The sequence below is a fragment of the Suricata suricatta genome, chromosome 4 (assembly GCF_006229205.1).
Source record: "Suricata suricatta isolate VVHF042 chromosome 4, meerkat_22Aug2017_6uvM2_HiC, whole genome shotgun sequence".
In the NCBI taxonomy this organism is placed as follows: Eukaryota; Metazoa; Chordata; class Mammalia; order Carnivora; family Herpestidae; genus Suricata; species Suricata suricatta.
In genome coordinates this window covers 79788955-79812216 of record NC_043703.1, presented here as the reverse complement: position 1 = coordinate 79812216, position 23262 = coordinate 79788955, and the positions used below count along the sequence as shown (strand labels likewise).

Sequence of the window (23262 nt, the reverse complement as noted above, 5' to 3'; positions counted from 1 at the left end):
TCTTGCTTCCCCTACCAGCGTGGTTTCAAATCCCCTTGGGCAGAGCTCCCCTGGGTAACCCTTGAGAGCCAAAAAACGCTTGCTTCCGGAGAGGCCCCACCCTCGGCTCCAGCTCGGGAGCGAGCGCACAAGGCACCCCGCTGAAAGGCAGCTGCCTAAGAATCCCCTCCATCTATCTGACAGGCATCAGAAAGTTTCCCTAAAGGGTAAGGTACCTGGTCGTCGGGGGGTACCTACCCCTCAATACACTACTCCCCTCATTCTTACAGCACTTTAAGGCATGGAAAACGAGGCTCTGAGGGTAATTTGCCCAATCCTCACAGCTACTACATAGCAGTGGAAGGATTCAAGCCTACCGGGGTTTGTAACACCTGACACCCGGGTTCGTCCCCCGCCGGAAGAGGAAGAAACCTCGCCGACCCAAGGTTGGGCAGCAGACGCAGGAAGTCGGGGCGGAGCCGGCAGGGGGCGGGGCCAGCCGCGCGCGGAGACCCGCCTCCCGGAGGAGAAGCGGAAGCGGAAGCGCCTCCGGGTGGTAGCCATGGAAACGCGGGAGGTGGGGCAGCCACGGAGAAGCGCGACCTTTAACCTGAGGCCGAGGGTGCGTTAGAGGTGGCAGCAGAAGGAAGAGCGGAGGCGGGTGACGGCCGAGCTGCGGGGCCAGTGTGCGCCGGCTGCCATGGAGGTAACGCTGCCCGGGCGGCCTGACCGGGCCGGGGTCCGCGCTTCCCCGCGGGCCTTCCCGCGCCGCTGTGCGGGTTTCGGGGATAGCGCCGAGTGCGGGCTGGCAGCCTTCCCTTCGCGTCCCGCAGCCCAGCGCTGCCCCAGCCTCTGCCCCCAGTGCCCCAAATTCGGTCCATCTCGATTACCTGGCCCCTTAGAGCCAGACTGTATACGCTTTGTCACAGCGACCGGACCCCTTCTCTGATCCTCTTTCTCACGTAGCAATTTTCTGCACTTGATTCCCCGAAAAGGTTTTTACCTGTAAAGGTTCCAGCGTTCTGTCTGAAATTAGGAAACGAGTTCTGACACCTGGGTTTGATTTTTGTTTTGCAGGATCCTGTTCAAGATGGGGTGGCTTCACCAGCCACCCCTGGGACCGGGAAGTCCAAGGTAAAGAGAACACAGTACTTGACTAGCAGATTCACTGAGGAGTGGAAGGGTGATGAATGGAAAACTGGCTTGGGTGGGAGGGTGGCCTATTTAAAAGATCCTTCCCCAAGGGATCTCGAGTTTAATTCACATAGTAACCAATGTTATCTTTTTTTCTTTTTTAAGTTTCCTGGTGTGAAAGGAATTGACTTTGTTTACTTCCTCCTCCTGGTTAGCACTGCTGAGAGATTCTGCAACTTTTCAAACAGTAATCTATGAGGATTTATATTTCTATAATCTAGGAGAAAGAGGAGTGACATTAAATAGGAGTTAAGGAACTCAATTCTGTAGTCTTCTCCTACAATGTGAAAAAAAGGTTAACTTAGGTAATTTTTATGGCCCGGACAACGTTTAACATTCCATGATTCAAAAAAGATCATGGTTTATTGCTTGCATAGTAAGTTTTCAGTACTTCCCTGAAAGTAACTTCATCATTTAAGCATCATGGTAACCACGAGACCAGTACTTTTGGTATCCCAACTTTACAGATGAGAAAACTGAGCCTAGGGATTAGGTAATTTCCCTGATTTCTTAAAAAGACGAAGTGCACCCTCATTTGACTTGTTGCTGTAATTATGCTTACATATTAGACTTATTTCAGCCTTGAACTGAATAACTTTACAACTCCAAGGACTTTGGGTAGAACTTGTGCTCGTCCCCTAATTTTACAATTAAATGAAAACCAAGAAAGTGTTTCAACCTAAAGGAGAATATATGTAAGTAAGAGGATAAGTGCTGTTTTTTACATTTCATAACAGTGACTCAACTGGTATTTACTGAGTTGAAGTTACAGTTGCTACTTTTTAAAAATATGGTTTGACATGAAGATTTATTCAGTAGGATGTTTTTAGGAAGATACTATGTTTCTTTTTTGTGGACCAATAGAAACATGAATTATAACAAATTGGTAACATTATGACATCTTTCAGCTGGAAACCTTGCCCAAGGAAGATCTTATCAAGTTTGCCAAGAAGCAGATGATGCTATTACAGAAAGCTAAAGCCCGATGTGCAGGTATTGAGTTGAAAATACTCATCTTTACCACAATCTCACTGAATCATGATTAAAAATATTAGGTTTTTAGTTGTATATTGGCTTATTTTGTTTACCAGTGAATCCGATAAAATCTTAGCATGATATCTCTTAATATTTAACATTTATTTAGCCTGTCATTAACCATTTATTTACCTGTGGGTTTTTTTTACCATTAAACATCTCTAAACTGTAGTTATTTTTGAACTATTAAAATAATTCAAATAATAAAATTCAAGGAAGAGGATCTTAAAAATGTTAAAACTAAGCATTTTTTTAACTTCATTTGGATTGTATATTGATCTAGGTAGAGCATTTTTTTCTAGGTAGTCAGTTGAAATGTCAGAGATAGAAAATTGTGAACCCAAAGAAGTAAAAAGAGGCCTCGAGTAGAGTAATAAAAGATTTCCTTTCCTGGAATGTTGAAGTTTATTTACTTGTTGAAGTTGATTGATTGCCTGTTCCCCTTTAAATTCGTAAAGAATGTAGGTATTAGTCTTCTTTTCAATTTGTCTGGTGAGGCCATGAATTTCCAATGACTTAACAAATGTTTATTGCTATAAGCCAAGATTTATTTTCTACTAAAACAGGTCATACTGTATTTAGGGAGATTAGATCAGTTTGTGATAAAGAGAGTAATATATTTGGAAAGGTGTTCTAGGCTCCAGACCTGGACATGAGTTAATGAAATAGGCTAGTATTTATGCTTAATATGAGGTTAATTGTTGCTTTAAGATTATACAGTAAAAAGTTATTTATAGCTAAAATAATATAATGTCTCAGATTTGCTTCAAAAATAATCATGATGGGTAAGGAAAAAAAGGAAAAATACAGGTCAGGATGAAACAAGAGTCCATGTAATAATTGCTAAATTAAGGTGATTGGTGTACTCATCCTGTCCTTTCTACTTTTCTTATTTGTCTGGAGTTTTCCATAAGAAAAAGGAAAATAAAAGGTAATACTGGGTGAAATTAGTACTTTCTCAAAATATCTGCTGCTTTATTCTAATTTATAATGTCTTTTTTTCTTAAAGAATGTATTTACCACTTTAAACAATAATTATTCTCTTCATTTCTGAACTGGAGTGTTGTTTTTTTTTAAATAATTATTTAGAGTTGGAGAAAGAGATTGAGGAATTCAAATCAAAACCTGTTGCTGGAGGAACTGATGATATTATTAAGGTAATGCAAAAGTTGCAAATACTGCTTTAATTTTTATTTACTTAGAGGAAATGTCTAATAAATCAAATTTCCTTTAAAGCTCTCAGTGTGCCAGAGCCCTGACTGGCTTTCTGCCCCTGTTTTTCCACTTCCTTTCTGCCCTTGGTTAAGTTTTTTACCTTTCTGGTTGACTGTAAAAAGAGACAGTGAAATGACCTCTGCATCCCTTTCTGTGTGAAATGAGTGTTACTCTCATCTCCTTTCCATCACACACACACTCTGTAATTAAGGCATTGCCTTAATCTCAGCCCTGCTCTTCCCTCTCCCCTCAGAAAACCCATGCTCAGGAATTTGATGATTTTTAGGCCAATGGAGACTTAGAATCTATATATCTGTATATCTGGATGTGACTACTGACCCAGCTCTCACAGTTGAATCTCTAGCTGTTTGGGGAAAGATTTAAATATTCACCATTTCATTGTCTTTTCTTTGTATTCAGTATGGCAAAATCCCCTTTACTGGACAACTAATAACAGCATTGTTTTTCAGTGTTTTAACTTTAGAGACTCTTCAGTTTTCCTGTTTCCTTTGTCCTCTGTGTCAGCCACCAGTGACCTATAGTTTCTTCAGGATAATGCTGCGGTTTATCAGTACGCTTTCTCCCCATTTCCATGGCTGTATGGTACATGCCTCCATCTCTCAAACCCAGCTTTCTCTTCCCTCTTTGTTTTACATGCTCTTGCCGGATCATACGGTTTGTTTATCTGTTGAAGAACCTGTGTTGCTTATTCTTACTTACCAGCCCTTAATGCTAACTAAATGCACCCTCCCTACCCATGTGGTCTAATCTTTAGCGTTTCTTTTGTTTCTCAAAGCTCTGTAATATTTTTTCCATGCTTTTATAAATGTGTAATCTGATTCTTTGATTATAAGTTTATAAGCTGTCTTATTTTGTTAGGGGCCTCCCAGTTTGCGAACAGTGTACAATTGAAGGACTCCCAGAGAGTTACTGTAAGAGAGTTTTAAATCCCAATGCATATCACACAGTATCGCTTTGTTCTTTATTTAGCTAAGACAGTATATGAATCATGCATGGTGTGTACAAATACCATCTGGATTTACTTAAGTATGTACTGATTTACTTAAGTATTAGTGAATTCATAGTAGTTTTCATTGTTTATTTGGCTGTTTTATATTAATCAGTGATAGCAGAAGTACAACTACTTGATATTTACCTAAGAGTACTGACTCTGGAGCCATACACCCTGATTCAGATCTTTGGGTCCCTAGTCTGCCAATTACTACCTATGTGACCGTGGCTAAGTTTCTTTCATTTTAGTTCCTTCATCCCTAGACTTGAGAAAAATAATACCTTCTTTTCATAGAGATTGTTGTATTTTGAGTTAATACATACATAGCACTTAAAGCTGTATCTGTCACCTAAGTTCTCAATAATTGGTTATTGTCATATATTATTTGTTGGGGGGGTATTTAATATACACACAAAAAGGGGGGTTTTGTATTTGAAAAGACAACCACAGAGGCTTCTTTCTAATTTGGCATCAGTTAACTCTTAGCCCTTGAACTACATGATTGCATTCCAGAATATCTAAATATCCGCCCCTTATTGCCTTCTTATCCCCAATGACTATATTCTCCCTATCAAAGCTACTAAAGAGATTAGGAAATTTCTCTAAGTTAATGAGCTTGACCTTTCATGTTAATTTAATATTAAAGCATGTTATCCTCACCACTCAAATTTCAGAAAGTAAGTTTGGGGTAAAATTCATAAGAACAAAACCTTTGGTTTCTAATTCTAGTGAGAGAATTACTGTTGGGAGTGATTAAAAGAGATATGCATCAGTTATTCAGCTGCTCTCAGTAATTTTTTTATTTTAGAAATCCTGTACTGCAATGTAATGCATCCTCTACACCTCTGAAAACTTATTGAATTTTATTTCTTTATTGGGAAAAGTATATGGGAAAAACATGTGGCTCTAAATACAGAATTTTATGTTTTTCATATAATGTTAAAAATGTATGGCGTTTTATAAGTTTTAATTGTAATTAAAATTTCTGGTAGTCATCTCATTTCTAGTAGTCATCTTCGAGTACACTGGGATACATCTAAAGTTTTATTCAAAGCTGCATATTTGACTTTTCATTTTTAGAAGAGGAATAATTATATTTTCCACGTCAAAATTTGAGGTATATGGCATAAGAAGGTGTATGAACTTCTATGCTGCTTCTAAGTGCAGGGGGGAGTTGAAGTTGCATGTTAAGATAATGAAACTTCTAGTACATGTCACTCTCTTTGCTGGAATCAAATCTACATTTCCTAAGAAATAACTATCCATTCAGTGCCTCTAATCTTCAAGATTTTTTTATAGCTGTTTTCAGTTAATGGTCTCTGTATATCTCCTAAAATCAGTGGGTTTGCCCTGATATTTGCCAATCAGAAATTTATGTTGCAATATTTTATGTAATGTGAAAAAGCTAATTTTAAAACTAAAATTATTTTGACCAAGGTAATCTGCACATAAACTACACATAATGCTAATAACTAAATAACTTATTAAGATGCTAATAACTTTTGGAAATTATTTCTGTATTTCTAAATAGTATGGTTACACTGCTATTCCTTGATTTATCCATTTTACACATTTACCTATTAACTTGCTGTTACAGCATATGAAAATTTTGCTATCTTTCATAATAACTCATACTTTCCAGTGGTCAGACAGATCAGATCATCTTTACTGCTTTTTCCTGGACCCCTTCCTTCTAAAGCATTCTGTCCTGCACTAATTTGTGCTGGTTGTTCTCTAGATCTGCTGTAGAGTTTCCTGGAATTGGCCTTGTACTGTGATCCTGTGAATTTCTACACTGCTTTCCTATATTGGCTCCCCATTTGCTAGGTGACACATTTCACATTTTTGTGGTTAACCTCATCTTCATAGAGTATGCCATTCTGTAGCATCCTAAGAAGGGATGTATAGAAGGAAAATGTCATCCCATATTTTAAAATGGCTTTATTCTACTTGTGTTTGAATAATAGCTATAACTTGATATAGAACTCTAAATTTTCTACATCTCTTGGTTTTTTTTGTTTTTGTTTTTTTTTTTTACCTTATGTAAGTTCAGAGTTAGGCAGATCTAGGGTGATAGTAGACTAATATTTAGGGTTTTTAACATTTATATCAATTTTAACATTTAGGATTAACTTTATCTGGAGTTGTAATGCATTGGATTTGTGATTTTACTGTTTGTAAAGTCTTTGGGTATTGTATCATGTTATGCAAATTTTGTAGAATAACTTGAAATTTGCTTCTTGTTTTGTCTGAACAAGTCCATAATTGGGATAATCTGTTTTTTGAAAATTTAATAGAATATACCTGTAAACTATTCCTTCTGTTACCTTCAGTAGACAGTTTTTAAACCACTAGTTTATTTTAAGTTGTTATTGTATTAGGCTTTTTCATTTTTTCTTGAGTTAATAAAGCTATGTTTTTCTAGCAATTTTTATTCCTTTCATTTCAGTTTTTAATGCTGTTGCCAAATAATTGTTCATAATATTCTCTTTAGCTGTTTAATCTCTGGTTTATATGTAGGTATGTTTCCTTTTTATTTTTATTGTTGTAACTTCTGTCCTCTCTTGATCAGTCTTGCTAGAGGTTGTACTAGTATTGACCTAGTTTCCATTTCATTTACTTTCTCTCCTGTTTAATTTCTGCAGCAAACAAACCTGTCTCTGAGGAAGATGGGGCGTGGGTGATTTTTTGTCTGTTATTCTCACCCTCCCTATTCAGATTGTCAGCCAATCCCCAGTATTTGAATCCCACATATTATATTTCTCTCGACAATATCTAGGGCCTCCAGTTTCTGAGCATTTAATTTTCTAGAGTATTTGCCAGCTTCTTATACATGTTTCCATGTGAAGACACTGTAAGTTATGCTTTTCTTCCTCTTTCTAATTCCATTCCTCCTCCACTTTTCAGTTTTCCAAAAATATGGTAAAATTTCCTATAATCTTCATTTATTTTCTTCATTTCTATTTGTTCTTATGTATAGACCTTTTTAAGCCTTTTATTCTGACTTTAGTGTGGTTTGGAAATGGATAAGAAAAATTATACATGTGGTCAATCCATAATTTTTAACCTCTGGCAAACAATCCACCCTGTTCCAAAACAGGCATTAACTGAGCGTCTGGATGCTATTCTTCTGGAAAAAGCAGAGAGTGAGCAACAATGTCTTTGTCTGAAGAAGGAAAATCTTAAAATGAAGCAAGAGGTTGAGGTAAGGCAACAATTTAATGTTTGTTTGTTTTTTTTATTTATTAACTATAATCATGAATTTTAGGGCTAAAACCTTAACAAGCATGTGATATGATAACTTTAATAACTTACAACAACAAATTAATATCTAAAAAAGAAAAATAACTGAAATCACTCATCTACATAGAGATAGAACCAGCATTTAGTTGTAGCATTTTTTAATCCTCCTTATTGCTATGTTATTCTTTAATAAAAATTATTAAAAATTACTTATTTTGTGAAAAAGTACTTGTTTAAGTAAGTTGATTCTCACACATACTCTAAATATCATTGTCTGTTCAGTTCTGGAATAGTCGATTGCTTATTGGGTCTGGATAATTTTCTCCATGTTCTCCAAAAGTCACTTATTGTTCTACTCAGGAAATACTCATTAAAGCCTTGTGACTTAATGCAACTTCCAAAATGTCTCCCTTTTTAAAAGGAAATTAAGTTCATAGATTTCTGAGGTTTTAGTTATTACTCTGAGTGATACATTTAGTACTGCAGCGTCCTACTGAAGGTCATGCAGCCGAGCAGAATTCTTGGAATCGCAGTATCATATTTCTCTATGTACGTTTTTGCTCACTTCCTTTTCTCTCCAGTTAGCCTGTGGCTAATATTTTTCCTGAAGGCAGGCATTTCTTTTGTCTTACTTAAATATTTCTGTGTGCTGATTTTTATAATAGGATTCTCTTACTAAGATGGAGGATGTGCATAAGGAGTTTGAACAATCACAGAGAAACTATGTAAAAGAAATTGAAAATCTGAAAAATGAATTAACGGCAGTACATTCCAAACACAGTGAAGATAAAGCTAGCTTGCAAAAGGAACTGGAAGAAGCAACAAAAAAACAATTAGAACTTTCCGAACAACTTAAATTTCAGAGTGACTGTGAAGATAATGTTAAAAAACTACAAGAGGAGATTCAGAACATCAGGCCAGTCTTTGAGGAACAAATTTTGTATCTGCAAAAACAATTAAGCACTGCCACAAATGAAAAGGAGCAAGAAATTACACATCTCCAAGAAGTCATTGAAGCTAATTCCCAGCATTACCAAAAAGATGTTAAGAGTTTGCAAGAAGAGCTTTTGCAGTTGAAAGCTGCACACCAAGAAGAGGTGAAAGATTTGATGTGCCAAATGAAAGCATTTGCAAAAGAACATGAAGCAGAAGTAAGTAATTTAAACCAGCTAAAGGAGACTTTAGTCAGACAATGTGAGGCAAGTGAGAAGAACATTCAGGAGAAATATGAATGTGAATTAGCAAATTTAGAGAATGTGCCAGATGCAAACCGCAAAAATCAGATGTGTCCTATGCTCTTACAAGAAGAAGCTTTTGTAGAACAAGTAGTAAATGAAAAAATCAAACACTTAGAAAATACCTTAAAAGAATTGGAGTCTCAACATAGTATCTTAAAAGATGAGGTAACTTACATGAATAATCTTAAATTAAAACTTGAACTCGATGCACAACATATAAAGGATGAGTTTTTTCATGAACGGGAGGACTTAGAGTTTAAAATTAATGAATTATTGCTAGCTAAAGAAGAACAGAGCTGTGTCATTGAAAAATTAAAATCTGAACTAGAAGATTCAAACAAACAATTTTGCTGTACTGTAGAACAACATAACAAAGAAGTACAGAGTCTTAAGGAACAGCATCAAAAAGAAATATCAGAACTAACTGAGACATTTTTGTCAGGTTCAGAAAAAGAAAAATTAACACTAATGTTTGAAATACAGGGTCTTAAGGAGCAGTGTGAAAACCTACAGCAAGAAAAGCAAGAAGCAATTTTAAATTACGAGAGTCTGAGGGAGATTATGGAGATCTTACAAACAGAACTCGGGGAATCCGCTGGGAAAATAAGTCAAGAGTTTGAATCAATGAAGCAACAGCAAGCATCTGATGTTAACGAACTTCAGCAGAAACTCAGAACTGCTTTTAATGAAAAAGATGCTCTTCTTGAAACTGTGAATCGTCTCCAAAGAGAAAATGAAAAGTTGTCCCAACAAGAATTAGTGCCAGAACTTGAAAATACCATAAAAAGTCTTCAAGAAAAGAATGAAGTGTGTTTAGTTAGTCTCAGTCAAAGAGATACCATGTTACAAGAACTTGAATCAAAGATAAGGTCCCTTACTGAGGAAAAAAATGATTTCATAAGTAAAATAAAAACTTCTTATGAAGAGATGGAGAATCTCCATAAAAAATGTGAGAGAGAAGAAAGATTGATCATAGAACTTAGGGGAAAACTTGAGCAAACTAGCCACTACAACAGTGAACTGGAACAGAAGGTAAATGAATTAACAGGAGAACTGGAAGAAACTTTAAAGGAAAAGGATCAAAATAACGAAAAAGTAGAAAAGCTTATGATTCAATTAAAAACTGTCTCTGAGGACCAGGAAGCACTCTCATCTGAAATGAGGTCTCTTTATGAGGAAAAGAATAGATTAAGTTCAGAAAAGAACCAATTGAATAGGGATTTGGAAGCTCTCCTGTCCCAAAAAGAAGGAGATGTTATGCTTAAGGAACACCTTTCTGAATTAGAAAAGAAACTTCAGTTAACAGTTGCAGAACGAGATAACTTAAATACACAGTTTGAAAATGAGCAGATTCAGAAGTTATTTGTCAAAACTCAGTTGTATGGTTTTCTGAAGCAGATGGAGTCAAAAGTTTCAGAAGAAGATGAAGAGCAAGATGTTGTAAATATCCTGCAAGCTATAGGTGAATCCTTAGCTAAAATAAATGAGGAAAAGCACAACTTAATACTTCAATATGATGAAAGGGTGGCAGAGTTAGAAAAAAAGATTAAGTGCCTTCAAAAAGAGAATGTAGTTCAGCATGAAGAACTTCAGTCTCTACTAAGAGATCATGAACAAGAGAAAGTTCTCTTAAGGAAAGAATTAGAAGAAACCCTGTCACATAAAGAGGCCCTGCAGTCTGATCTAGAAATGAAGAATGCTAATGAAAAAACAAGGCTTGAATATCAGAATCTTTTAAGTCAAGTTGAAGAAGCCTCTCAAAACTTACATAGCAAAAATGAAACCCAAAATGAAAAAGAACAATCTTTTGTAAGAGAACTTGAAAACCTGAGGCTATTGCTGGAACAAAAAGAAGCTGAACTGCAGGACATGAGAGCCAAGTTGTTATTACAGGTACTGTTATTTCAGTTTTGTTAATTTAAATAAATTCTTAGTTCTAGTACTAGACTCTAGAAAATACATTAAATTTTTACACTTTTAAGTCAGAAGTAAATTGTTTTCTGAAAAGTACATTTAAACATTTTTATGTTATGTATTCTCTATCCACATTGGTCACATTTTGGTTTTAGATCATTTTAGAATCTTGATCTTGCATAAGATTAAATGATTAAGGGGTTAAATGTTTTGGTAAAAATTGCATAACTAGTCAACACCAAAACTACAACATGAAAACCTTGAATTTCATTTGTGTGTGATATGCATATTATCTTTCTTAAAGAACACTGTTGAGCCGAAAATTGGGCCATTTTGTTATTTAACTTTAGCCAAAATTTGAGAGTTTTCTCCAAAAATTTTGTGTAAGTATGATAAACTATAATCATTTAATCTTTTCTTTATTGCTTATGTGTTTGGTATGTGTCAGGTTGTTCATCTTGGCCTTGGATACTACTGTTTTCTTTTTTACAGTAAATGCTATATGCATAAGGTCAGCATTACTTGTCTAACAAGGTAAGAAAAAGACTGCTCATCAAATAGCTTTTTGTGTGAATTTTCTTTAATGAGGATTTTTCTCATGCTTGATATGATGGCCAATTAGTTCATAGGGAATGATGTGATTTTCTTTTTGTTTTTCCTACAAAATCTAGGATTCCTTAGAGAAATCACCTGTAGAAAATGATCAACCTTCTTTAGTAAAAGAGTTGGAAGAAAAGATAGGTAAGTATGGTTTTGCATATGTTGTTGCAATGAATTACACAGATTTTTCTAGTGTTAGAATAGATTGAGAAATGTAGTAGCTGATTAATGAGTTGTTAAATCATAATAACTAGCTGTCTCTTTCTAATGCCCCCATTTTTGTTTCTCTGCTATGTGTTTGCCTTCCTTTCCAAAACCACTTTCTTGTTTAATTGTTTAATCCAAAGGACTGATGTGATTCCATTTATAAATGGTTCTGCGATGGTTTGGGGATTTTTCATTCATTTCACACAGTTTATTTGAATGCCCAGCTAGATAGGCACTGGTAATAGCAAGTGATTAAGATCCAGACTGTGTCTTCAAAGAGCCAAGTGCCAGAAGGGGCTGTTCTTGCAGTAATTTTAGGTGTTAACAATGTGTATATAATGCTGGAACTACAGGAAAACATGATTAGCTGTCTGTATGCAAGTAGGAAAAGCATCACAGAATAGGCTATACTTTTCGTTGTGTATTGAAAATGAGAAATTTGAAATGAGAAGAAAGGTATTCTGGCAGGAGGGAACAGCAGGTGCATGAATATTAATGTGGATAACATCAGGGAGCATACCAAGAAGTTCCTGAAGAGGCAGGGATTCGACCACATAAGCACTAGAATGTGTGCAGAGAAGTTGGGACTTTGTCCTATACACATTTTCATTATAGTAACCTTATGGAGTAGCTATTTTATTCCCATTTTAAAAGAAGAAATAGATACGTAGAAGTATTAAGTAATGTGCCCATTAATCTTCAATTTAGTGTCCAATTAGTCTAGTAAGGGAGAGGTATCAGGGGAAGTTGGAAGATTTTTAAATGAATCCTACTTTTCTTATAGTAGATGACTGGGACAAGTAGGGTTAGATGAGATTAGGAGTTTAGTTTGAGACAAATTAAATTTAAATAACAACTCAGATGGTAATGTCTGGTGGGCTACTAAATATGCAAATCTGGAGTTAGGGAGATGAAGCTAGATCAGAGATAACTTGTAGTTAACAGAATAGTTAAAAGCCATGAGATGGAGATCACCAAGGAAGTGAATGTAGAAAAAATATGAACACCAGAGACCATTCTGTCGTTTAAAAATCTGAAAGATGGGAACAGCGCAGGAGATTGGGAAGGAGCAGCCAGTGAGTTAGGAAAACCCATAACATAAAATGTGTTGGAAATTAAGATCAATGAAGTGCTGTAACAGAAGTGTTTAAAGAGGGAAAAAAATATTTAACCATGGCAAATGCTACATTAAGTCAAGTAACATCAGTAGAAAGAACTAATCATTGCATTGCAACATAAAGGTCATTGGTAACTTAATAACCTTTTCTGTGGTATGCTAAAGCCAGAGTCTGAATGAAATGAGTTCAAGAAAAAAATGGGGGAAGAGAAATTTGAGAGCATGTGTACACAACTCTTACAAAGGGTTTTGGTTATAAGAGATGAAACAGTATCTGGAGGGAAGTATGATGGTTTGCCTTTTTGTGTGTGTGTGATGTTTCAGCAATCCTGTGACCTTTCCCATCCTCTTTGTTGCTTAAACTATTTGTTCTTGACTTTAATGTCTTGATATTTTCCTTTTGCATGTTAAGAAAAAATCCATTAAAGGGGCACGTGAGTGGCTCAAGTCAGTTGAGCGGCCAACTCTTGAGTTCAGCTCAGGTCATGATCTCACATGTTCATGAGTTCAAGCCTTGCATCAAGTTCCATGCTGACAGTATAGAGCCTGCCTGGGATTCTCTTTCTCTCCCTCTCTCTCTGCCCTTCCCTACTCTCTGTCTCTCAGAATAAATAAATAAACTTAAAAAGAAAAGAAAAAATCCATTAGAGAGGGGGATTTGCTGCACAAGAAAGAGGGAGCATTGCTACACTGATGCCTGAGTAGGTGAAAGGTGTCAGATGAAATGCAGGAGTGGAACAGTTGGCCAGTGCTATACACACAGACAAAACAGTCACCAATAGCAATCAGAACGGCAGAGTCAGTGAGCACAGGTGCATCTGGATTAACGAGCAAGGACAGAAATTCAGATAACTTAAGCAGAAATATCAAGAAGTAAGATCTGGAACACAGGAGTTAAAATAGAGGAAATGACTAAAGATGTTAAGGAATAGATCAGGATCAGAGCAAAAGTATTTAACTGTATCTGATATTTCCCCACATGATCCTGATTTGCAAATTGCTGCCTAAAATTCTATCGTAGTTGAGTTTCTAGGAAATCTTCTAGAAGATCTTCTAGAGGAATACTAACATCCTCTCCAATTCCTACATACTTATGAAATTAGTTGGCTATTTTGACAATTGGAAGGAAATGGACATTTTTTACATTGTTTCCTTGCTTAGGTAATGACTAAGCTTACACTTAAAAAATAGATATTAATATTTTTGCTTTTAATTCCAGATTAAGATTTGTGTTCCAGATTAAAAGTCAATTTCTAAGGCTAAAACAAGTAAATAATTTGGATTTTTTCCTTTTGAGTTCATATATAATCCTTTCATTTTGTGTTTTTAGGATATTTGGAAAAAGAATCCAAAGAGAAAGAGGAAAAAATAAATAAGATAAAACTAGTTGCTGTGAAGGCAAAGAAAGAACTAGATTCTAGCAAAAAAGAGGTAAGGTAACTTAAAAATGCAAGATTCAAAAGTCTTACCTATTAGAAAATCTAGTTTTTCTGCCCATAAAATACTTTTTAGGGGTGCCTGGCTGGCTCAGTCAGTAGAGCATATGGCTGTTGATCTCACCATTGTGAGTTCAAGCCCCATGTTGGGTGTAGAGATTGCTTAAAAATAAAATCTTAAAAAAAAAACAGCTTTTTATCATATATTTAAAATAGGCCCAGACTCTGCGGGAAGAGCTTGAATCTGTTCGATCAGAAAAGGATCAGTTGTCTACTTCCATGAGAGACCTCATTCAAGGAGCAGAAAGCTATAAGGTAAAAATAGTCATTTTAATAGCAAGTTCTATCTATAAGTTCTAATTTAAGGAATTTACTAGAAATGTAAGACTTGTCCATTAGACAGTCACCTTGTACGTTTTTGTAAATTTGTATGTGTAATGTCATAGCATCCTAGTATCAAGATTTTAAGTGTCTGCGATTTGAAGTATCTTCAAGCTATTGTTTTTTAAAACCAAAATTCTGTCTTGGGATTTTCTAATAAAATCAGTAACAAAAAAGATGACTATTACTACTGTTATTATTTTATATTCTGGCCAAGTGAATAAACTTGAAGCTTAAACAACAGGTTTTAAAGGAAAGTGATAGCATTATTTGGAGGTAATATGCTTATCAACCTAAGATGAACATCTGTTATTTAAAAAAAAATTAAAATAAGAGAGTGCAACAAAATCACTGAATGTAAGATAAATACCATTACATTCTTGTATGTATATTTAGCAAGTGTTTATACAGTCAGACTGAGTACTGAGTTCTAGGAGATGCAGTCAACCAAATAGACTAAATTCCTGCCCTCTAAGGACTTAAATTCCAATGGTAATAACAGAAAAGTAGACAAAACTAGGAAACTTACTGTGTACAGAAATAAAAGAGGATGGTATGGACCAGAGAGTGAGCCAGGTGGGATTGATGGAAAGAAGAAAATTCCATAGAAGCCAAAAAATAAAGCTTTATGTATTGAAAAAATGTATGGGGTACAAAACAGAAGTGGCAATTGCCTTAGACAATGATTTCTGATAACAAATTCTTTGGTGTGTAAAAATTTCCCAGAACATAGATTGGTGGAAGACTCCTGCATAATCTTTACCAATAGGTGACTAGATGTTTATCATGTGGAGAAAGAAGGGATCTTTAGCATTTAAATACAAGGCAAATTTTTTAGCATAGCAAGGCAAGAGTTAGGTCTTTGTGAACAGGGGTCAATAGCCTGTTTTCAAGGGGAAGAAAAACAAGTTTTCTCCGGAAATGTAACATTTGCTCCTATGATCACAAAAGAAGAAACTCCTATAACAATTTTTTTCACAAGGTACAATTCACATATTTTTAGCATAAGAAGGCAATTCACTCCTGATATCAGTCGGTCAGGCGCCTTGGGAGTCAGGTGCCTTGGGGGTCGTTGCTCAAGCAGAAATTGAGTGGGGGTTGAGTGGGCCTTACAAACCTGCCTTACTTTAGAAATGGCTCCCAGCAATCTGACACATCCATTATTTAAAAAACACTTATTTGAAATTTAAATATAGGCTTATTTCTCTTTTCTGAGCTATTAGCAGTGTGCTTCCTTACATTTTCATCTAATGTATTAATTTCCTCCATGGGTAGACCAGGTATGCCAATTTCTTTGTTTAAAATATATGGCACCTGGGTGGCTCAGTTGGTTAAGCAACCAACTTCAGCTCGGGTCATTATCACATGGTTCTTGAGTTGGAGCTCACAGCTCAGAGCCTGGAGCCTGCTTCAGAGTCTGTGTCTCCCTTTCTCTCTGTCCTGCCCCTGCTTATGCTGTGTCTCTCTCTTTCAAACAATAAATAAACGTTAAAAAAAATTTATTTAATATAGATTTCAGGAGCACTTGGGTGGCCCAGTCAGTTGAGTGTCCAACTCTAGATTTTGGCTCAGGTCATGATCCCAGTGTCATGGGATCAAGTCCTGTGCAGGTTTTGTGCTGAATGTGGGGCCTTCTTAAGATTCTTTCTTCCTCTGTCCTGCTCCATTGCTTGCGCAGGTCCATGCTGTCTCTCAAAAAACAGTAAAAATTATATAGATTTCAAAGGACTTAAAAGAATGTCACAGGATTGTGAGACAAGTACAAAAGGTATAACTGCATGATGAGAATGCTCACAGGAAAAGAAAAACATGCCTTTCAAGGAACATTCAAAGTGTAGGGTGCTTGGATGACTTAGTAGGGTAAGCATCCGACTCTGGATTTCAATTCAGGTCATGATCTCACAGTTTGTAGGTTTAAGCCCTACATCAGGCTCTGCTATTAGCACAGAGCCTGCTTGGGATTCTCTTTCTCTCTCTCCCTCTGCCCTTCTCTCATTCACACACAGATTTCTCTCTCTCTCTCTTTCTCTCTCAATAAACTCTTTAAAAAGTTATAAAAGTTCCTTAGAGAAGGAAAATGATATAGGTCAGACTTAGAAAACAATACTGAAGAAGAACAAAATGGGAGGATTAACCTGACTTCAAGACTTACTATAAAACTACAGCAATCAAGACAGTGTGGTATTGGTAGAAGAACAGAGAAATAGATCAGTAAGAGAGAATAGAGAGCCCAGAAATAGACCCATATAAATAAGTCAACTGATCTTTGACAGTGGAGGAAAGATAATCTTTTCAATAAATGATGCTAAAGCAACTAGACATCCACATGTAAAAAAAAAAAAAAAAAGATTGAATTTAGATATAAACCTCATACCCTTCACAAAAATTATTCAAAGTGGATCACAAGCCTACATGTAAAACAGAAAACTATGAAACTCTTAAAAGATCACTGGAGAAAACTTCGGTGTGACAATGATTTTTACATAGAACACCAGAGGCATGATCTATGAAAGAATTGATAAAGCTATATATATTTGTTTAAATTACAAGTATCTGTTCTGTGAAAAACCTGATTCAAAATCAAGTTTTTTGGCCAAAAAACTTAACAGATACCAAAGAAGATAAACAGATGACAAGCATATGAAAAGATATTCCATACCATATGTCATCAGGGAAGTGCAAATTAAAACCATGGTATAACCACTGCACACTTATTAGAATGGCCAAAATGTGAAACACCAACAGCACGAAATGCTGACAAAAATATGAAGTAATAGGAATTCTCATTAAGATAATCTAGTGGGGGGTGCAAAATAGTACAACCATTTTAGGAGAAGTTTGGCAATTTCTTAAAAAACTAAACATACTCTAAACCATATAATCTAGTAACCGTTGGTGTTTGCCCAATGGAGTAGAAAAGTTATACCCACACAAAAAGCTGCACGTAGGTGTTTATAGCAGCTTGTTTAGAATTACCAAAATTTAGGAACAACCAAGGTGGCCTTCAGTAGGTAAATGGATAAACTGGTACATCCAGACCATGGAATGTTTCAGCCCTGAAAAAAAAAATGAACTATGAAGCCATGAAAAGCCACGGGGGAAACTTAAATGCATATTACTACCAAGCAAAAGAACCCAGTCTGAAAAGCATATGTAATATATGATTCCAACTATATGACATGCTGGAAAAGGCAAAAGACCATTAAAAACAAAAAATCAGTGGTTCTCATGGGTTTTGGGGAGGAAGGGATGAATAGGTAGAACAGAGAATTTTTAGGTTGTGAAACTACTCTGTAGGATACTGATTAATGGTGGATGTATATCATTATGAATAAGTCCAAAGCTAGACACTGTACCCCACCAGAAGTGAACCCTGATGTAAACTGTGGACTTTTGATGGTTACATGTCAGTGTAGGGTCATCACTTGTAACAAATATGCAGTGCGGTGGGACTTACTGATTATATACAAGGGTCTGCATTTGGCAGGGGAGGAATAATGGGAAACCTCTGTACCTTCCTCTCAGTTTTGGTATGAACCTAAAACTGCTATTAAAAAATGAAGTCTATTAAAAGATTTTTATTTTCATTTAAATAAAAATTTTTTAATGTTTATTTTTGAGAGAGAGACAGAGCATAAGCAGGAGAGGGGCAGAGATAGAGGAAGAAACAGAATCTGAAGCAGGCTCCAGGCTCTGAGCTATCAGCACAGAGCCCGACATGGGGTTCAAACTCCTGAGCTGTGAGATCATTACCTGAGCTGAAATTGGCCGCTTAACCAACTAAGTGACCCAGGTGCCCCTAAAACATTTTTTAAAATACATTTTAGGGGTGCCTGGGTGGCTTGGTTGGGTAAGCACCTGACTCTGGATTTAGGCTCAGGTCACGATCTCCTGGTCCATGAGTTCAAGCCCCATATAGGGCTCTGTACTGACAGTGTGGAGCCTGCTTAGGATGCTCTCTCTGTCCCTCTCTTCGCCCCTCAACAGCTTGCTCACTGTCTCTCAAAGTAAGTAAACTCTAAAAAAAATACATTTTAGAGTTGTAAAATTTTCTCAGTCTTTAAATAACCTCGGGATTCCATTTGTGATGAAACAATAGGATGTAAGATTAAATCGATACTGCTGATATGATTAAGAATGATGACGACTTTTTGTAAAAACAGACAACTGATCTCCTTAGGTTCCTCAGGGAACATCAGTATTAGGATGCTGAGGAATTTTGTAGACTTGTGAATCTGGCCAGTTTCTTTTTCCAGTGTTCATATCACTTAGAGTAATCATTTTTATCAGTTTTTTAATGTTTAAGGGAAAGACATATGATTAGAAGGAGGAGTAGGAAGAGGAGGAGGAGGAGAAGAGAGAAAGAATCCCAAGCAGACGCCATGCTCAGTGCAGAGCCTGATGCAGGGCTCGATCTCATCACCTTGAGACCATGACCTAAGCCAAAATCGAGAGTTGGACGCTAAACTGAGTTCCCCAGACACCTCTCAGTTTTTTTTTTTAAGATCTGAACATGCAACAGTTCTGAAGCGATGATCATTTATAATTATTCATTCGTTTAGAAACAGTATTGGCATATTCATCAGAGAAATTAGACCATTGCATTCATGGCACTCACTTTTTGTTCTAGTGCTCCCCTTAGGAAAAGTATGTGATTGCAGTCAGAATTTCCTGTGGCAAGCCAGCATTTACTTAAGTCAGCTTTGTTATAGGAATCCCATTTTTGCAACTCTTGAAAACTATTAGAGTCATAGCAAGTAAAAACAAAGAAGAACAAAAACAAAATAGAGTTTAAAAAGATAAAGATCTCTGATATATAAAGTTAGAGGAATCTGCACAAATAGCTTGGGATCTTCTCTCTGGAAGACAAATGACTTCCCAACCCCATATTCATTTAAGCAAAGAAATAGCAGAACCCTCAAATAAACATGGACAAACATATATACATATAAACCAGATTCTAGGTTCCCAAATCCTGCTTTTTGCCGATCATTAGATAGGTAGACCATAAAATTGAAACTCAGATTCCAACATGCAACTACCAATGTGGATAATAGTTGATTATGTATAAATCAGAATTAAAAAGAAAATTAGACTTGGCCAAGAATCAGATTTGGCAAGCAAGAGCCAGAAATACCCTATAATTGTCACACGTGAAGCCCTAGAGGAGTCTGGGAAAAGGAGCCAAGGACTCAAGAGGGCCTGGTCTGGATGAAGGCCACCTTTTAGACTTTCCAAAATCAACTTTCAAAGGAAACTCTGATTTTGTTAGTTAATCTGTATAAAAATTCATTTATGTGGAAAACAGTAGTTTTCCAGAACAAAGGCAAAAATATGATTTATTAGAGGAGAGAAGGAAAAAAAAAAAGCTACTAAACTGTCTTGAAACAGTGAATCTCATATACATACTTTGGAGAATAACCCAGTTTGCCAATATGTTGCAAAAAGGTCAGCCCAGGCATTTTGTTCTTGAGTAGGGACCAACCAAAAATATCAAAGAAAATTCCATTGGTTTTAGAGTCCAGAAAATGTTAAATATCTTGCCACAGAGAATGAGTGACTGGTTTTATAAAATATCTTCCCATGTCGTCCCACTTACATTAGGCCAGGCCTGAAACATTTCCCTCATCACAGTTCTTCAGGTAGAGTTAATAAGCCACAGGGTAAACTTTTTCTCCTCCTTCTTTAAATTTTGTTTATGTTCTAGAAGTTTATTGATGACTAGAATATATTTAACTTGCTGATACTATATAAATGTAAAATCCTTTTGCCCTTTAATAGATCCATCCCATACTAAAGTCCTCTGAGCTATGTTAATTTTATACTACAGTGCCAATTAGATGTTCTGTCAAATGTTGAACTTTCAGAATAGACTCAAATGTTATATCAAGATGGCTTGGTGATACAGTCTGATTGGTCAAATGTATAATTGCCTAAAGTTAAATCCTTTTGTCTTGTATTGAAGAATCTTTTATTAGAATATGATAAGCAGTCAGAGCAGTTGGATATGGAAAAAGAACGTGCTAATAATTTTGAACATCACATAGAAGAACTTACAAGACAATTAAAGAATTCGACTTTTCAGGTAAGAAAGTTTTTGGAGGTATAATTGACATACAACATTATATTTAGTTTCAGGTATACATCATGATTTGTATAATTTGTGAAGTCTAGTTAACACCTGTCCATATGTAGTTACAGAATTTTTTTCCTTGCAATTAGAACTTTTAAGATTTACTCTCTTAGCAACTTTCAAATATTCAATACAGTGTTATTAACTATAGCACCATGCTGTACATTTCATAACTTACTTATTTTATACCTGGAATTTTATCCCCATGACTTCACTCATTTCACCTACAACCTATCCTGTGCCTCTGGCAACTACATATTCTATGAGCTTAGTTTTTTGTAATTCCACATATATGAGAGATCATATGGTATTTATCTTTCTCTGACTTATTTCACTTAGCATTATGTCCTCAAGGTCCATCCATGTTGCCACAGATGGCAAGATTTCATACTTCTGTATGGCTGAATAATATTCCATTATATATATATACCACATTTCCTTTATGCATTCATCATCAGTGAACACTTAGGTTGTTTCCTTATCCTGGCCATTGTAAGTTATGCTGCAGTGAACATGGTTGTGCAGATATCTTTGTTAGTGATTCTGTTTTCTTCAGATAAATACCCAGCAGTGGAATTACTGGCTCATATGGTAGTTCTGTTTTTAATTATTTGAGAACTTCCATAAGGTTTTCCACAGTGGCTGCACCAATTTACATTCCCACCAACAGTGCACAAAGGTTTCTTTTTCTCCACATCCTTGCCAACACTTGCTGTTTCTGATTTCTTTGATGATAGACATTCTAACAGGTATGAGATGATATTTAATTGTGGTTTTGATTTGTGTTTCTTTGATGATATATAATGTTGAACATCTTTTCATGTACCTGTTAACCATGTTAGCCTGTATGTCTTTGGAAACATGCCTGTATAGATATTCTGCCCATTTTTAAATCAAATTGTTTGGGTTTTTGCTTTTGATTTATAAGAGTTCTTTATTTAGGCTATTAACCCATTATCAGATAGAAGATTTGCAATTTTTTTCTCCCATTCAGTAGATTGCCTTTTCATTCTATTTATGGTTTCCTTTGTTGTAAAGAAGCTTTTGAATTTGATGTAGCTCCATTTGTTCATTTTTATATTTGTTGCCTGTGCTTTTGGTGTCAGGTTCAAATATCATTGACAAGACCAGCGTCAAGGAGCTTACTGCCAATGTCTAAGAGTCTTACGGTTTTAGGTCTTACATTCAAATCTTCAAATTATTCTGAGTTAATTTTTGTGTAAGATGAAGGTAGTGGTCCAGTTTCATTCTTTTGCATATGGACATCCAACTTGTCCAACACCATTTATTGAAGAGACTGTACTTTTCTCATTGTATATTCTTGGCTCCTTTGTCCTAAGTGAATTGACCATACAATCATGGGTTTATTTCTGGGCTCTTTATTCTGTTATGCCAATAATATGCTGTAGTTTTGTAATATAGTATGAATTGGGGAACATGATAACACCAGTTTCATTCTTCTTTTTCAAGATTGCTTTGGCTATTTGGGCTCTTTTCAGCTTCTGTACAAACTTTGAAACTGTTCTAGTTCTCTCAAAAATGACATTGGATTTTTGATTCAGATTGCATTGAATCTATAGATTGCTTTGGTTAAGATAACAATATTTGGACTTTTGAAAAATATTAATTCTTCCAATCTAAGCATAGAATATATTTCCATTTATTTGTGTCATCTTCAATTTCTTTCATTAGTGTCTTAAGTTTTAAGTGTATAGGTCTTTACTAGGTACTTTTTTTTTTCCTTTTTGATACAGTTTTAAGTGGAATTTTTTATTCTTAATTCTTCATTCTGATAGTTTGTCATTAGTGTACAACAGATTTCTGTATATTGATCTTGTATTCTGCAGCCCTGCTGAATCCACTTGTTCTAACAATTTTTCAGCAGAGTCTTTAGGGCTTTCTATACATAGTATCCTGTCATCTGCCAATAGTGACAGTTTTACTTCTTCCTTTCTAATTCGAATGCCTTTTCTTTTTCTTGCTTATTGCTGTGGCTAGGACTTCCAACACTATGTTAAATAAATAGGTCAAGAGTGGGAATCTTGTCTTGTTCCTGATCTAAGAGCAAATGCTTTTCACCATTATGTAGTAGTTGTGGGCTTATATACAGCCTTTATTATGTTGAGGTACATTCCTTCCATATCCACTGTACTGAGAGAACTTTTCAGGTCATTTTAAATTGAGTAAATGCAAACATGAAAATTATAATAAATATGTTCAGTTTCAATATTTTTGCATAAAAATTTTTAATTAAAATTAATGGAAACTTAATTTTATTTACTTTTTCCCCCACTGTTGGGAGAAGACTATAACGTAACAGCTAGCAGCTCTCCTGTTTTATCTACTGCTCTAATCTCAGATCCCTGGGGTGTTTTTGGTTTTCTTTTTTGCTTTTCCTCTGACAGGCTCATGGTCTCTTGAAATATTTGCCATTAATTTTAACAATAATAGTGTTTTAAACTTATTCTCAATTTTACATTATGTGGAATTGTTTTTGAAATCTTCATTTTTCAAATTGTGCCAATAATATCATAATGTATCATTTATTCTTCCTCTCT

At 35.7% G+C, this 23262-nt stretch overlaps 1 protein-coding gene and 1 long non-coding RNA gene across 7 annotated transcripts in view; one reads left to right on the top strand and one right to left on the bottom strand.

Moving 5' to 3' along the window:
* The window catches only part of LOC115289692, a 61733-nt gene extending 60628 nt beyond the window's left edge, over positions 1 to 1105 (bottom strand). Inside the window, exon 1 of one of the 2 annotated variants that reach the window (XR_003907762.1) lies at positions 983 to 1105. This is a non-coding gene — a long non-coding RNA (uncharacterized LOC115289692). Of the gene's footprint in view, positions 1 to 356; positions 433 to 982 lie in introns of those variants that run through there. The other variant, XR_003907761.1, reaches the window with a different exon arrangement.
* Positions 568 to 23262, top strand: part of GCC2 (GRIP and coiled-coil domain containing 2) — a 49713-nt gene continuing 27018 nt past the window's right edge. For 3 of the 5 annotated variants that reach the window (XM_029937063.1, XM_029937064.1, XM_029937061.1), the window contains exons 1-10: positions 569 to 685; positions 1057 to 1113; positions 2082 to 2166; positions 3298 to 3365; positions 7536 to 7640; positions 8344 to 10809; positions 11502 to 11571; positions 14085 to 14185; positions 14407 to 14505; positions 20537 to 20656. In XM_029937063.1, the coding sequence (XP_029792923.1) occupies positions 680 to 685; positions 1057 to 1113; positions 2082 to 2166; positions 3298 to 3365; positions 7536 to 7640; positions 8344 to 10809; positions 11502 to 11571; positions 14085 to 14185; positions 14407 to 14505; positions 20537 to 20656 (3177 nt within the window). In that variant the 5' untranslated portion in view covers positions 569 to 679. Of the gene's footprint in view, positions 686 to 1056; positions 1114 to 1742; positions 1869 to 2081; positions 2167 to 3297; positions 3366 to 7535; positions 7641 to 8343; positions 10810 to 11501; positions 11572 to 14084; positions 14186 to 14406; positions 14506 to 20536; positions 20657 to 23262 lie in introns of those variants that run through there. The other 2 variants (XR_003907759.1, XM_029937065.1) reach the window with 2 other exon arrangements.